Source organism: Blennius ocellaris (assembly GCF_963422515.1).
Source record: "Blennius ocellaris genome assembly, chromosome: 12".
In the NCBI taxonomy this organism is placed as follows: domain Eukaryota; kingdom Metazoa; phylum Chordata; class Actinopteri; order Blenniiformes; family Blenniidae; genus Blennius; species Blennius ocellaris.
This window is the reverse complement of record NC_137661.1, coordinates 21,692,677-21,707,272: the sequence shown is the minus strand read 5'-3', so window position 1 is coordinate 21,707,272 and position 14,596 is coordinate 21,692,677. Positions and strand designations below refer to the sequence as shown.

The 14,596-nt window shown below is 45.0% G+C and overlaps 1 protein-coding gene across 1 annotated transcript in view; it reads right to left on the bottom strand.

The window, feature by feature from the left end:
• lrp8 (low density lipoprotein receptor-related protein 8, apolipoprotein e receptor) overlaps positions 1–13,263 on the bottom strand; it is a gene marked incomplete at both ends in the record, with an annotated part of 178,160 nt that extends 164,897 nt beyond the window's left edge. Inside the window, 2 exons of the mRNA XM_080506196.1 lie at positions 12,229–12,354; positions 13,197–13,263. Of these exons, the coding sequence (XP_080362322.1) occupies positions 12,229–12,354; positions 13,197–13,263 (193 nt within the window). The remainder of the gene's footprint in view (positions 1–12,228; positions 12,355–13,196) is intronic.
• Between the last annotated feature and the right edge of the window lie 1,333 nt (positions 13,264–14,596).

Here is a 14,596-nt window from a genome sequence, read left to right as displayed (position 1 = left end):
ACCACGCCCCTCCGGCTGCTCCAGGATCCAGACCCTAAGTGTGACTTAACCGAACCCGAGACAGCTCACCCTGCTCGGATCACGGCCTCCAGCCACACGCCCCTCCTGCTGCTCCAGGATCCAGACCCCAGGTGTGACTTAACCGAACCCGAGACAGCTCACCCTGCTCGGATCACGGCCTCCAGCACACGCCCCTCCTGCTGCTCCAGGATCCAGACCCCAGGTGTGACTTAACCGAACCCGAGACAGCTCACCCTGCTCGGATCACGGCCTCCAGCCACACGCCCCTCCTGGCTGCTCCAGGATCCAGACCCCAAGTGTGACTTCACCGAACCCGAGACAGCTCACCCTGCTCGGATCACAGCCTCCAGCCACACGCCCTGAAGGCCCCGGCTCCAGAACCAGGCCCTCCACGCGGTCCCGTGTACCCACACTTAAGCACCCCCCCCTCGGACTAAACACCTCCAGCAGCCCCCGCTGCAGGTCCGTGCCCCTGGGACCAGAAACGGGCCCCGGGCCGGTCCACTTAACCCGGGCCAGGCTCACCCGGCTCAGGTCACGACCTCCAGCCACACGCCCCTCCTGCTGCTCCAGGATCCAGACCCCAGGTGTGACTTCACCGAACCCGAGACAGCTCACCCTGCTCGGATCACGGCCTCCAGCCACACGCCCCTCCTGCTGCTCCAGGATCCAGACCCCAGGTGTGACTTCACCGAACCCGAGACAGCTCACCCTGCTCGGATCACGGCCTCCAGCCACACGCCCCTCCTGCTGCTCCAGGATCCAGACCCAGGTGTGACTTCACCGAACCGAGACAGCTCACCCTGCTCGGATCACGGCCTCCAGCCACACGCCCCTCCTGCCTGCTCCAGGATCCAGACCCCAGGTGTGACTTAACCGAACCCGAGACAGCTCACCCTGCTCGGATCACGGCCTCCAGCCACACGCCCCTCCTGCTGCTCCAGGATCCAGACCCCAGGTGTGACTTAACCGAACCCGAGACAGCTCACCCTGCTCGGATCACGGCCTCCAGCCACACGCCCCTCGGCTGCTCCAGGATCCAGACCCTAAGTGTGACTTAACCTCATCCGACACAGCTCACCCTGCTCGGATCACGGCCTCCAGCCACACGCCCCTCCGCTGCTCCAGGATCCAGACCCTAAGTGTGACTTAACCGAACCCGAGACAGCTCACCCTGCTCGGATCACGGCCTCCAGCCACACGCCCCTCCTGCTGCTCCAGGATCCAGACCCTAAGTGTGACTTAACCGAACCCGAGACAGCTCACCCTGCTCGGATCACGGCCTCCAGCCACACGCCCCTCCGGCTGCTCCAGGATCCAGACCCTAAGTGTGACTTAACCTCATCCGACACAGCTCACTCTGATCGGCTCACCCTCTGGTTGGTGAGGGGGGGGCCGTGCCCCTGGTACTATCCAGGCCCCCCAAAAAAGATTAAAAGTCGGGCTTCGCTCATGGCAACCCCCGTGCCACCCGACAAAAGCTTGGATCGAGGGATGACTTTCAATAGATCGCAGCGAGAGAGCTGCTCTGCTACGTACGAAACCCTGACCCAGAATCAGGTCGTCTGCAAGTGATTTAGCACCAGGTCCTCCACAACATAAGATCCCACAGCGGGAGAGGGGTGGACCATCATCCGGCCGCGCCCCAGCCCCGTAGCGAGCGGGCACTCCTCACCGGCCCGGGGGCCGGCTACTCGAGACCAACCGAAGTTCCTCAGCGCTCCGGTATCGTCACGTCTAGGGGGGATTCTGACTTAGAGGCGTTCAGTCATAATCCCACAGATGGTAGCCTCGCACCATTGGCTCCCTCAACCAAGCACATACACCAAATGTCTGAACCTGCGGTTCCTCTCGTACTGAGAGAGAGAGAGAGAGAGAGAGAGAGAGTAGAGAGAGAGAGAGAGAGAGAGAGAGAGAGAGAGAGAGAGAGAGAGAGAGAGAGAGTGCATAGAAGACAGTCAAATGTAGAGAAGGCTGCAGGCACAGAGTAAGGTTTTAATACCAGCGTGTGGCTGTTTGCATGTTTGTTTGCATGAGCTGCCCTTTCCCTCCAACAACACTGAAGCGTGCTACTGCATTTAATCACACCCCCAAGACATCTCAAGTCCAACTCCAACATGTATGTAGCGTGTGATGTGCATAGGGAAACCAAAGATCTCAGCCATAAAAGGAGAACTGAGTGAGAGAGTGAAATGTTAGAACTTAAAGCATACCATGTTGCCATATTCCAAAAGAGAAAAAAAAAAAAAGGAAATAGGAAGGCGGATATAGAGCAGTGGTTATGGTTTCGACCCTTCGGGCTGGCAGCTAAAAATCTGTGATGTCTGACAAATCAGAGATTGTAGAGGGGATCCAAATTCTTCTTTACAGGTAATCTGGTGGGACTCTACGGAAAGAAATGTTATGAACCAATGGCACAGAGGTCCAAATCCTCAATACAATGCAACGAGACTTGACAAAATATATAAATATTCCTCCCACAAAAGCCTCATCTTACATTCTAAGAGACCCTGGCTGCTGCTCAGCAACTACAACACATCCGCTTTTTTTCTTTTCTGGCATCCAGTGCACTTCTAATAATCCTCACATCGTAACTTCAAGAGGAAGGATTTTTTTTTCTGTGTTTTTTTTTCCCCCAGGAGATGATCAGAAAGATTTTTTTCATTCTCCTCAATCAGGGCAGAAAAATGTGGTCTTTGCCATTCATTTTCTCACAATCTCCTCACTCTTTAATCTCCCCTCCACTCTTTTATGTAGACACCATGTCAATGCTGGGTGATAATGAAGCATCATGCAGGTAAAAGTACTACATTAGTAATGTGTGTATCCTTAACACGCACACACATATGCATGCGTGTGTGTGTGTGTGTAAAACATTTAGTGCCACACCAGTCTTTCTCCTGATAACCAGAATTACCGAGCAATGGCAATATCATCAAAGGGTGTCTCACCCCAGCACCACCCTCAGCATCCTGCAACGAATGACAAGCAAAATCCCCTCAAGGTAAAAGAACCGTCCCCGGGCTTAAAGCGCTGGCGAAGCATGTAGGCATGTGTATGAAGGAGATTTATTGTGGGTGTATAATCTACATAAACAGCTTCATTCAAAGGGAAGATGGAAGAAACATGACAAATAGAGGGGGGGGGGGGGGGGGGTTGGGGGGTGGGGGGGCAAAACCAGAATGAAACCGACAAATAAACCCTGTTCAAAACCGGGAAATCTTAAAGTACTCAAAATAAGTACTTGAGGTGACAGGTTTTTTTGTGGCGTGAGCTGTGACAAAAAAAAAAAAGGTCCAGTTGAATTGGCAGGTAAAACAATTAATTTGATGACCGTAAAGTTCACAAGAATTCTATTTTTGCCAGAATAAACTGTGCCAAGTCTCAAACATGTGACTGTGGGAGCAAACCGGATTACCTGGAGGAAAATACACAATACATGTAAACTCCACACAGAGAGGGCCCAGCCGGTATTTGAACCCAGCCTTTCTAGCTGTGACGCACTGAAGTGAAAATATTAGATTTTTTATAATCGACTGGAGTTGAAGAAAGTTCGGATGCCCACAAACCACCTCAGGTAACAGTAAATATGTGATGGAAAGGGCATATAAATCAAAATCATTCCTAAAATGCTATTTAAATCAGTTGAGGAAAACAGTGATTTCCCTACTGTGCTAACAGAATTGCTCTGACATATTATAGATGCCAACACGACATGATTGAAAATCATTGCTCTGTAATTAATGTGATTGCATTCATTTACAACACAAACGGCTGTAATTATTACATTTGAATGAATGATATTAGCTTCTCTTCAGTGTTGGTGTGTCAGAGTTGTATAATCTGAATTGGTACAGTCGTTAATATAGTCACATGTATTTTTTATTATCAGCTGGAGATCTTAAATGGATATTTGATATCAAGACTCTTTTGTTGTTCAAAAATTCAAACAGTGATTCCATCTGTGTTTTGTCAGCAGGTGTTGGTCCTGAAACTCTAGATTTATGCAAAACAAACATTTCTTACAGTCCATTAAAAAAAAACACAGGTAGGCACACACTCACGCATCTAAACCAATCAGATTTTAAACAATATGATAGAAAATGCTCCAGATATTAACAGTCTGTTCTCAAGGTATGAAGAAAGAGAAGCACAATGAATGAAAGGAAAGAATAATGGGGGGGGGGGGGGGGGTTGACATGCAGAAGGAAATGAAATGGAACAGAAGCTGAAGTCAGAGTAGGAGAAGTCAAAGCAGCAGCATTAGAGTCAAACTGCAGACTTTTTTCTCAGCTTTGTCACCCCCATGTAAAAACTTTTCATGGAAACTCCTGACATGCTGCACTCGAAGGGTCCTATCTTGGTGTCAGCCCAGCAGCCTGGTATTAGCAGCCATGTTTTATTCATCAGTATTCTTCGTTTGTCATTTCGCGTCCCGCTCTCTGGCTGTATGTAGCAAGCCACCGAGCACAAGGTGAAAAACAGGATTACTGCAAAAGTAAATACAAAAATGAAAGCACATGAAGATATTTGGTTAATCTGAGTTAGGGGATTAATACCGCGATACCCTGTCAGACACGGCTGGGGCTGGGAGGGGGAATAACAACGATACAACACAGCAACACAGCTCATGCGGTCCTAAATGTACACAAATACACTTGGTTGCAAAATAGGCTTGTGGTGTTATCGGAGTTTGACTTTGAACAACAAGTGACTTTGCTGCAGCACAGGCAAACAAATGTGTCAAAAACGGACAAGCTAATTCTGATAGGAAAGACACAAGCAAGTCAGGGTGACTGTACACAAACACTAGGATTAGATAAGGAGAAATCGGAAGGAAGGAACAAAAATTTAACTACTGAAATAGAGAGGCACTTTTCACACTAGCAGCAACCCCCGAGCATTTTATTCAGCAAAGTTTCCTTTAGCCCGTTGATGCCTTTAAAAAAACTTTCTCCCCATAACTCACATCTACCTTCTCTGCTCACTGTATCCTCCGTGTCTTCTTAGCCTCACCCTGAATTACTTTACGCCATCCATTACTTTTCCATGTCGTTCCGGCCAGAAGCACTCACGCTATTTTCGGGGTCAGTTTCATTGATTCCGTGAGTGAAAACAGAGGCCATGAATATGCCTTTAAAAATATAATACACCTTGAAACTATGCACCTGTCCGCTTGAGTTTCCTTTTTGTGTGTGTGTAACATTGTGAAAATAAGACACTGGGTGTATTAGGCAGTTTATCCAATAGTCTCATCTCTTTTCCTGCGTTTCAAAGAGTTAATGGTCAGAATGACAGAATATTGCATTTCATCTTTACCCAAAATGCACTGTACTCTATGTTGCATGTTCTCGCTCGGTGCGCAGGATAGTCTGTGAGGCTTTCACACTGTCTTTGGACTGGACCGACGTTTTCAGGAGGATCAGAATGCACCTCTTTGGTCAGGACCAATGCTTTCACACCTGACCAAACAAAGCAGAATTTCCCTGAAACAAACTCTGCTCGAAACCAAACGGTGCTGGTGTGAAAGGACCCTTAGATTTACTGAAAACAGGGACTGTGCCATTGTGAAATTATGTGAGCAAGTGCCGGGAGAATGCAATAAAGTTGCCAATCAATCAAATCTCCCAAATGGATCTTACAATGGTTTTCATAAATATTTAAATTAAGAGAGAATATAAGAAAAAAATGGTTTAATGCCTTCATTTGGAAAGAAGCATTGGAAAGACATTGGAAAGTTCTCCCTGCTTTTGCTGGCTCTGAAACTCAGTCCTAAACAGTGCAGCCTTTCACTTGCTGAGACACTCACTAACTGGCTTAGAAGTGTGTAGATGGACAGTACAGTCTCACTTCCAGACACACACACACCTACAGCAACTCAGCATCTGCATTACTGGCCCAGGTCCTGGTGCAGGCTGCATCCCACATATTCGCACCTCCTCTTAAGTTCATCCTTTCAAATACAGTCAGAGAGACAAACTGAGAGACCGAGAGGTGTAACACGCAAAAGTGGAAGATGACAAGGAGAAAGTGGAGGGGAAAAAAATGAGTAAAAGCGACAGACTAACAGATGGACAGGGGCGAAAGAGAGAAAGTGAGCATGAGAGCAAAACGCCGCAGGCCAGCACTGACCTCAGCTAAAATTACCCTGCTGCTGTTTTGCACCGCTGCACCCAACACCTATTCAGCACAGCAGGTATTGTTAACTTGTACAGCATGAGACGGTCTGACAAAGGTGGCGCCTGGGCGCACTTTGGGTTTGTCATCCGTCAGCACAGCAATGCTTCATGTGGCAACCTGTCCACTCGGTTATGCTTAATATTCAGTATAATAGGATACATCTTGTTCAGACACAATTAGTTTGTAATTTTCCACGTGCTCCAATGGAAAGAAAAATGTACATAAATAAGAGGTCAAATATTTAATAATAAAATTTTATATTTATAAAGAACTTAAATGGGTTTAATTTATGCTTGAGTGAGAACAATTAAAGTGTGAATGTGTATTATTGATTCTTTCTGGGTTTATCGGCTATAATAAAGAATTTAGTCATTATTACCCTTTCAGGTCCATTATGAGAGAAACATATAGAGCTAAAGTTGATGAGTTGTTCTTTAATTATATCTTGGTTAAGTAACCGAAGTCAGAATCAGAAGAGTTCATGTTTAAAAAAGTTAACACATAACCCAAATTCCTGTTTGTTTTAACACAGTTTAAAAATGACAACCACAAGTGGCTAAATGGCACTATGCTGACAGTAACCCAACAACAACAGATGTACTAATTTGTCTTGGCAGCATTGAGAAGTTTATATTTAATTGTGTTTTGTATTCTTTCTATAATGTTTATAGGTTGTATTAAGTATACAGACTCATCTGGTTGGAGGCAATACTTTCAATGAAATTGTCACAAGGCTGCGGTAGCATTAAAGACTGGAGTCGTTTATATCATAAACTTTTGTTTGTTACAGAGCTAATTTTCTTTATCAATTCAACAATCAAATATTTTGGCTTTTTGCAAGTGTCATCCTTACAGCACCCTATCGTTGATGGAATTGTTTACTAAATCCATACAATGACTAAAAACAAAACCAAAACAAGACAACTATTCCAGAGCATCCGTGTTTAGAGTCAGGTATTTCTCATTTCTTATGTTTGAATACATCTGCCCATGATATCCTTCGTATTATAATAGAAAGACAAGAGCAGCATGTGACACTAAAGAAGATCTGCCATTTATCATGTTTGTGTCTATATTCTCACATTTATGAAAAAAAAAACTAAAGAAAACCAACAAGAAGTCCAGCAGTGACAAACATTTTCCTACACTGACGTGTTAAACCAAAAAACAGACCAGCCCAACGACTGCTGGGTTACAGTACACATATAACACAGGCATACACATACGCACGCACACACACTCGGGCATGCACAATGTCCCACAGTGCTTCAGTACTCTGCACAGCAGTGGGTCTCTTCCCCTTCAGAATAAAACGGTGCAGCTGTGCACTTCTTGCACATGCACACCATGTCTTTAGTCTATGGCCGAAAAAACAGAATGATGAAGTGGGCTATCTCAGAGCTCCCATGTGTGTTTGTCAATGGACAAATATGAGCATAGAATGAAGATGATGTTGTGCAGTTTTATATGGTTCAACAAAGCAAAATACACCTGCACAAAAATGGTTCTACATATGTTAACTATTCATTTTAAATCTGTGCATGTCCTTTGTCCTTTCAGAATCCGTGTGCGTCTGTTGTTTAAATTCATGCGTGTGTGCTTGTCTGTGATTTACAAAGCCCACTGGTTCCCAATATTTCCATTAAAACCTTGGCCCTCGCTGTGAAACCAAAATTGTGTGTGTGTGTGTGTGTGTGTGTGTCAGCAGGTGACCAAAATGTGTTATTGTGAACCTATCAGTACAATGCCTTTTAAGGCCCGAAGCGCTTCTAAGCAGTCTCTTATTACAGTGTCATGTGTGTGCGGTGTAAAGAGCGTGTGTGTGCGTGTGTGTGTGTGTGTGTGCACGCGCGCATAAAGCTGATCTCACCCACGCCCACAGCAGCAGCGTGAAATGTGTTGTGATGTCTCCTCTATGGGAAGCTGGTCTCAGACTGCAGAGGAGACGCTCCCCTTCTCAGACCTGCTCAGACTCATTGTCCTGCTGTGACACACATGCTCCCACACACACACACACACACACACACACACACACATTGAGCTCAAAACAACTTTCTTTCCCCACCCCAACGTTTTCTGTTCCCTTATGTGTAACTGTTTAAAGAAGAATGGGTTTCCGGAGTTCTTTGAGAGTTCAGGACTTGGAAGTGGTCTGTATGATTTGACTGATTTCTGTGTGAACTCTTATTAAGGCTGATAATTCCTTGCATATATTTTGATGACAAGCAGTGTAAAAAAATTTATTACAAATAGCTAGAATTGGGCCAATCAATATGTGTATAAAAAAAACAGAGATTGAACAAATCAATCTCTGTTGATTTGTTCCAATTAGTTGTCTGCCATTATCTTTCCAATAATTTGGAATTCTTTAAAGATATTTGGCTGCAAATAAATAAATAAATAGATAAATAAATAAATAAATAAATAAAATGTAATGTAATGTTGTAGTGACTGATAACCCATCCACAATGTTGGCAATCAATGTTGCATTGCTGTCAATAAAATTCCACCGATCATATTCTTGTGGTACATGTACACCAAGGCCATGAGAAAGAGAAGATTCTACGACCATGTGAAGGGGAGAGAACAATTGAAAGCCAACACGAGGTTCAGATATACTATGATAGATCAGTGCCACTTCGGATTAGCCATGTTTAAAACCACTTGAATCCACAGGACAAACGACAAGGCTGCCTTCCTGTGTATCTCCCTAAATCAAATAGATAGGCCATACAGAACCATGCGGAGATGCCGCCGCATGTATGCGTACACACGTGCAGGAGCACTGCAATCACTACAAAGAAAGCGCACACATACACAAGCATGCACAAAAAAAACCCCAACCACCACATCACCACTTTACCGTCTCCCAGGGCAACAAGAGCGGAATCTACCGAGAGGCATGTTGAGAATGAAGGATAGGAGAGCGGGAGGAGGAAGACAAGAGAATAAAGAAGACAGATACAGGCACAAAAGACAAACCAATCTACCAAGGCTTATTCTAATACAGCTGCTAGAAAGAGGATGTTGGAAGGGTAACCCCTGCTGTGAGAGGCCAGCATGGGACTGAGTGTGAAGTGATGGGTGACGTGCTTATAGGCTGATGAGCATAGTTACTGTCATTCACACATAAAAACACATTACTCTCTGGCCTTGTCAGATATAATAGAACCTTACCTGGTGTGTTTGCATGAACAATATTGTGTTGTAAATAGAGGGTATAGCATTTTTTTTTTCCAATGGTGTGCAGTCAAACATTTCAACTTCCAAAGTTTCTTCAACAAGTGTTTAAACTTAGAATTACAGATAAAGAAATATGAGCGCTGCGCTTGCTGCATACACAAAGAGCTTCACAAACTATCCATGACTTGGCCATTCGGTTTCAAGTTCTGAGGAGCTCAATGCAAAGGACACGCTGGAGGGGTTCGGAGCGCTTCACAGATCTAACACAGGCAATCACACAAACAAAGAGTCGACTGCAGGTAACTGAAATCTACCAATTAATCTCTTGCACGGGTCTTTGGATGGCAGGAGAAAACAGACGGAGAATATGAAACCATCACAGAAAAAGGCTGTGAGTCCAGCACAATCCCGCCATCTTTTATAAGACTGCTAACATTCTATCAATAACTCAATGTGATTATTCTTACAAGGGGAAAAATCGCGACATTAATTTAATTTCTATTAAATTGAACGTTAATTTCAGGTAATCAATCTGTCTTTCAGTCACTACAAGTACACCGGGTTTGCCCAAACCTCACATGTATCTCGATTGTCTCAACAGACCAAAACTAAAAGGAATTCAGTTTGAATAGCACGGTGCACCAATTTTAAAAAAAAGAAACTCATATCACACATAGTTTAAAAAAGAAAAAAGGTCTGAAGCACAAGGAACAAATGTATTGCACATATCAAATATAAGACTATTCAATATTAGGATGATTGTGGCAAACATATGAAGCCACAGCTTTAAGACAACCAACAGTTCATGTTGTCATGGAACTAAATTTTTTTCATTGCGTCATTCCTCTCTATGCTTTGACCCTCTGCTCCTACTGCAAAATCAAAATCCCTTCCTCCCTTGCCCCTATCATGTATGCCTTAATCCTGCTCCTCTCAATCAAATCCATCCCAACTCTGCCCCTCCTCCACCTCTCCTCCCATCTCTACAGAGCTCTGCTGGCGATATTTGGTTTTGTGGGCTGGGGGAGTGGGGGGGGCACAGTGGCAGTGCTGGCATCTGTTGGAAGGACTGGCACACTGCCAGCCAGTGAGCATCAATCTGCCGACCACAGTCGCGCTGTTGGATTTTTCTCCATCCAGCCTCTCAGCTGATGCTCTTTGTGGGCATAAGACGAGTGGGCACAGCCTCTTTGGCATTCATACTGCCCAGAAGAGATTTAAAAATTAGAGGGGGGGGGGTTTAATGGTGGTGACAGTGTCGAGAAAGTGAGACAGCTTTTTTTTTTGGGGTGGGGGGGTGGGGGGGTTAGAGAAGCACCAAACTTCCAGTACAGACTGAGGACTGAAACTTTGAAAGAAAAATGAGTACAAGGTTGGTGGCATGTGGAAGAGGGGAGTCAAGAGATGGCAGAGAGAGTAAGGCACAGCAAGAGATGGGGGGGGAAAGTAGAACTCGAGACAGTGACAGCGAACCCCCAGAAGAGCACAGAGCACATCGGCATCTGAATTTTACAGGATAAGGAGCAAAAGAGAGTAAGGAGAGAAGAGCATTCCTGCTGTAGCCAAAGTGGCTCGGTTAAAAGAACAGTGCGCTTCCGTGGCTGTTTAAGTGCTATTTTCATATGCTTGTCAACACAACACTCACAAGAAGCAAAAGAGTAAACATCACCTGTTGCAGTGAGGGGGAGCTCATTAAAATCTAATTTCACTTCTATCAAGCACTGCCCATGAAATGTCCAATAATCCCAATCAGTCTATGCAGTCAATGAGAGACACTTGTAAATGTCATGGCATTCGAGCAGGGAACTCCCAAGATATTCAGCAGCGACCACTATAGTAGGCGTGAGAGATTTTGGGGGGGTAGGGGAGGGGGCTAACTGATGAATCAATTGGACACTAATATAACCATTCAAGCAATTAGTACCATGACAAATTTATACAATTACTCTGCTGGCTGTCTGTGCAATTTCCCGAAAGGCATAGATTCAGAGGCAACTCAACTTGAATCTTCAGGTCTGTTTGGTTCTTTCCTGAAATATACCATGTCTGAATCATATTTCAATAAAAATGTATTATTCTGAACTGAAGGTTTAAAACAGGTAGCCACAGAAATAAACAGGGGATCACAGGAGTGGACACCATTAAGTCAGTCAGTTATGGGAATAACAGTTCTGGCTGAAGTACAGCTCACGTCACTTAATGTTCCAAAATAATGGCACATAACACTGCAGTTTTAGCACTCAATTTCAGACACGACAGAATCTGTGAATCGATTATATATGCAAAGGGTTATTAGGCAGTATGGAAGAGGGAATTGTTTCACTGATAACCGGTCTGACATTATCACAGTTTACACAGTCTCAGGATCATAAGGGCGTTAATGATAACGATCATAATAATGTAAAATGGGGCTCATTCTGACAGTGGGGCCACAGCTTGTGTCAGAAGTTTGCTTAGGAGGTGAAATTAGAAGAATTCCTGTGGTCATGTGACTTTGATCCGGGATCAGCAGCTTCAGCACTGACATCCTTAGACCAACAAACTGAACCAGAGATTCCAGAGGGGCTCCAAGCAAAAATGATAAGGAGCTTACACTCAGGATAACTTCAGTCATTCAAAAGTTATAATGTGCTTAAAATCAGTTATCTACACCATACAGTGCCATCCAGTCATGTGCCAACTCGTGTCAAACAGTTGTGTTTGTAATCTTGAATGTGTGTTAACTGATAGATTATTCGATGAGAACTCCTGTTTGCAGCAGCAGGACATTCGAGCTCCATTCGGACGCAGGGAAAGTCGCCACCGTGTTGATAAGCCAATGTCAAGACACCCTGGGTTACTTACGACAGTTCTCCTCATCACTGCTGTCCGAGCAATCATCGTCATCATCACATCTCCACAGGGTCGGGATGCACCGTCCGTTCTTGCACTGAAACTGTCCAGTTTCACACTCCGACTCTGTATGAGTTCCTGTGTTTTCAGAGAGGGGAAACCACAGAATCAGTGACTTGTGTGTAAACCACTGGCAGCATGTGACGATCAGAGAATGGGTTACTTCAAAAAGAAAAGATAAGAATTCATCACCGCTCAAGCAGTACAGCTTTAATGGGTGTAAAGGAGCAACATTGTTCTCGTTGTTTTTAAATTGTCCAGAACGCAAGACCCTCTGCGGTAAATTTGAAAGCATTACTTATTGACAAATTCAGCATTGTTGAAATATCAACATTGCAGAATGTGCATGATTGGGGGGGGGGGGGGTGTTGCCTGTTGTTTATGTTTTGGAGAAACATGACAGCGCACCACCACAGAACCTGCTGGCACTTCTCGTCACCACCACGGATTGCTGAGGCAAATCTATGTGACGATTATTTAGCTCCTGCAGTCGCAAAAAAAAAAATAGACCACAGACGTGCCATTACAACCTTCACTTTTGAGAGCACAACAGTGCAGTCATCCCCCCGGAGATTTTTGTTTTGTTTTTGTTTTTTTGTTGTTTGTTTGTTTGTTTTTTTGGAGTGGGGGGGGGGGGGGGGTGATCGCGTAACGTGTGACCCTAACATGTGCGGTGGTTCCGTGTCTCGTCACCTCACGTCACCGCGGGAAGCGTTCAAAGTCCGTGGCTGCTACAAAGTAGTGATCCAGGTGTGTGCAAACGCGAGATGATCAGCCTCCGATTCCTGCGGAGGCGCGTGAGCAGCGGACAACACTGACAAAAAAAAAATGCCTCGTGCTTCCAGCGCGATCCCCTGAGCGTTCCCATGCGTCCGCGCCGAGATGCGGAATGCATCCCCCCCCCGAGATGAGTGTCTTACCTTTAGCGCAGTGGAGCTCCATGAGAAGCAAATGTAATAGCACGAGCTTTCCGACTTCCGTCCACATCGTTTAAATCCTGCGGTGTGTTGTCGTTCATGCACGAGAGAGGAGAAGGAGAAGAAGGTGATAAAAAAAAAACGAGCCCCCGGGTGACGGATGTCCAGCCTCAGTGGCTCTGCGGTGCTGCTCCCTCTGCCTCTGCTCTCCGGAGTGTGTGAGCGTGTGATCGGCTCCGCTCTCCGCCTTTACGCTCCCTCCTCGAGCCTCGGCGAAGATTTGAATGGGTGACGCCGATGGGCGGGATGAGCCGTGATGGAGCCTGCCGTTACAAGTACAGCAGAGACGAGAATAACTACTCTTTCTGGTTGCGGACGCATGTGCATCATACCCGTGGCATTTATCTTTACGGCTTATTAAACGTGGTGTCACTCTGATGAAAAGGGCAATGAAACTCGGAAGTTGGAGCTTGTTTGCACACGGTGCATTTTGTGTCTTTCTGACTCACGACATTGGACTAAACAGGCCGGTTTCATATTAGTCATGCAAATACTAGACTGAATGTGATACCAACTGTCAATAGCTGGGAAGAAACAAGCACTAACTGCCACTCGCCTGCTGTTTTTAATGCAAATTACTGAACCGAGCCATTGTTTAATCCTTGTGAAACAAAAGGAAAGTGACAATTTCAAGCTTTGAGGGTAAATCCATCTTTCTTTACACCTTTTCTGAACATATATAAGGGTGACGTTTGTCACTTTCTCTCATTCACACACATTCACACACTAATGCAGGTGGATGCCGTGCAAGGTGCTCATCCATTGGGAGCAGGTTAGGGTTCTGTGTTTTCCTAGAGGACACTTCGACTTATGCACAGATGAGGGATCCACATAGACCATAACATGATAAAGCTGATAACACAATCAAACAAACCACTAATGTTATGCTGTATTTTCTCACAAAACAGAAGCCAGTTTCATGTGTTCACTAAGTGACTCAGTTTTTGAAGTAGCATTTAACAGCTAGTAAGTTTAACAAGATTGGATCCAAGAAACAAGCATTAACAACCACTCACCTGCTGTATAAGGTGAACAAATGCAACCAAAGTGCTTTAAATGCCTCATCATTTAATCTTTGTGAAACAAAATCGGAGTGTGAAAGTGAGCCTATAGCCACGTTTTGTACAATCTGCTGGCAATCCCTCTTTACTTAATGTTTACACCTTTATGAACATATCCAGTGCAGCATGGACAAGTCACCAGAAAGCAGGGCTATACAGCAGTCAATCCAACTTGAGACAAAGGTTTGCATCAGCATCTCTTTGCTGGCCTGAGAGAGAAACGAGCAGACTGAAAATATTCCAAAGGTGATAAAAACCTGTTTTAATCACATGCTTTACATG